Source organism: Propithecus coquereli, unplaced genomic scaffold (genome assembly GCF_000956105.1).
Source record: "Propithecus coquereli isolate 6110/MARCELLA unplaced genomic scaffold, Pcoq_1.0 Scaffold5963, whole genome shotgun sequence".
Classification (NCBI taxonomy): domain Eukaryota; kingdom Metazoa; phylum Chordata; class Mammalia; order Primates; family Indriidae; genus Propithecus; species Propithecus coquereli.
The window spans coordinates 6,379-8,138 of record NW_012151911.1 but is presented as its reverse complement, the minus strand read 5'-3'; the positions used below and the strand labels follow the sequence as shown (position 1 = coordinate 8,138).

General features: G+C 37.7%; 1 protein-coding gene across 1 annotated transcript; it reads left to right on the top strand.

Moving 5' to 3' along the window:
• Positions 1-111: 111 nt before the first annotated feature.
• On the top strand, positions 112-1,755 carry ZNF782 (zinc finger protein 782; the record flags this gene model as incomplete). The annotated part of the gene is given in 5 exon segments (XM_012659039.1): positions 112-745; positions 747-1,313; positions 1,398-1,614; positions 1,616-1,649; positions 1,652-1,755. Coding segments are annotated over 5 exon segments (1,556 nt in total), but the record flags the coding sequence as incomplete, so codon positions are not given.
• Positions 1,756-1,760: the final 5 nt, after the last annotated feature.

Here is a 1,760-nt window from a genome sequence, read left to right as displayed (position 1 = left end):
CTGGGCCAGAAACTGAGGAATCAAATACATAATAGGACAAATGGATATAAGTCCCATTCCATAAGAAGCATCTTAAATATAATAAAGTATTTTTAATTTTATCATTTTTAGAAGACTCCCAACCTGATGAAATCTCAGAGGAGAGCCCAGAAAACCGCAACAAACATTTGTAGCAAGTTTTATTCACCAACAAATCATTGACTACAAACCAAGAAATTTCAGAAAAACCATGTAATCTGGACATAAACATTTTTCCTGCAAAAATCATGCCCTGTAAATGTGACACTGCAGGGCCTACTTACCTGGGTCTCATCCCATTGGCCCCACACTGTTAGTATTCAAAAGAAAAAGCTCACAAGCATAATGTATGTGAGAAATGGCTCCTCAGTGTTAAAGATGACAAAAATGATATTCAAGAGAAATCTTTTGTTTATAGTAAAAATGTGAAAGCCCTTGGTCATAAGGAAGAAGTTATTCAACATCAGACAATTCAGACTTTGGGGCAAGCTTTTGAATATAATGAAAGTGGAAAAGCTTTCCTTGAAAAGGCTGCCCTCCTTACATCTAAGAGTGCCCACCAAAAAGTGAAATCTTATAAAATCAGTAAATTTGGGGAAAATCGATGTGATAAATCAATCTTTATTGTCTCTCAGAGCATTCCTCCAGAGGAGAAGAGTCACTACAAGTTGGGTGAAAATAGAAATTGTTTCAGTAGGATAACTCAAGAAACTGACACAGAAGGGAAGCCAAAAAGCACACATTAGAGAACATCAGATAATTCATGGGGTGAAATCTTTTGAATATGGAAAAAATTTCAGCCATAATTTAGCCTTCCCAGTGCATCAGCAAATTCACGTAACAAATAAATGCTCTGAATATAACACATGTATAGAGACATTCAGCTACCAGTCAACTTTCAATGTACATCACAGAACTGACATAAGGGCAAAACCCTGTGGGTATAGTGAATGTGGAAAATCTTGCTCTATGAATTCATGCTTGATTAAGCCTCAGAAAATTCACACAGGGGAGAAACCCTATGAATGTCATGAATGAGGAAAAGCTTTCAGTGAGAAATCACGTCTAAGAAAACATCAGAGAACTCACCCAGGAGAGAAACCATATAAATGTGATGGATGTGAGAAAGCTTTCAGTGCAAAGTCAGGACTGAGGAGACATCAGAGAACCCACACAGGGGAGGAACCATTTGAATGTAATGAATGTGGGAAATCTTTCAACTATAAGTCAATCCTCACAGTGCATCAAAGAACTCATACAGGGGAGAAACCCTTTGAATGTAATGAATATGGGAAATCTTTCAAATATAAGTCAATCCTCGTAGTGCATCAAAGAACTCACATAGGGGAGAAACCCTTTGAATGTAATGAATGTAGGACGTCTTTCAGCCATATATCAGGCCTAAGGAATCATTGGAGAACTCACACAGGGGAAAGACCTTATAAATGTGATGAATGTGGGAAAGCTTTCAAACTGAAGTCAGGCTTAAGAAAACATCATAGAACACATACAGGGGAGAAGCCCTACAAATGCAATCAGTGTCAAAAAGCTTTTGGTCAGAAATCACAACTCAGAGGACATCATAGAATTCATACAGGGGGAAAAACCCTATAAATGTAATCATTGTGGAGAATCAGTCGGAAATCAAATCTCAGAGTACATGACAGAACTCATACTGGGGAAAAACCCTATAAGTGTGATGAATGTGGAAAAACTTTCAGGCAGAAGTCAAATCTCAGAGG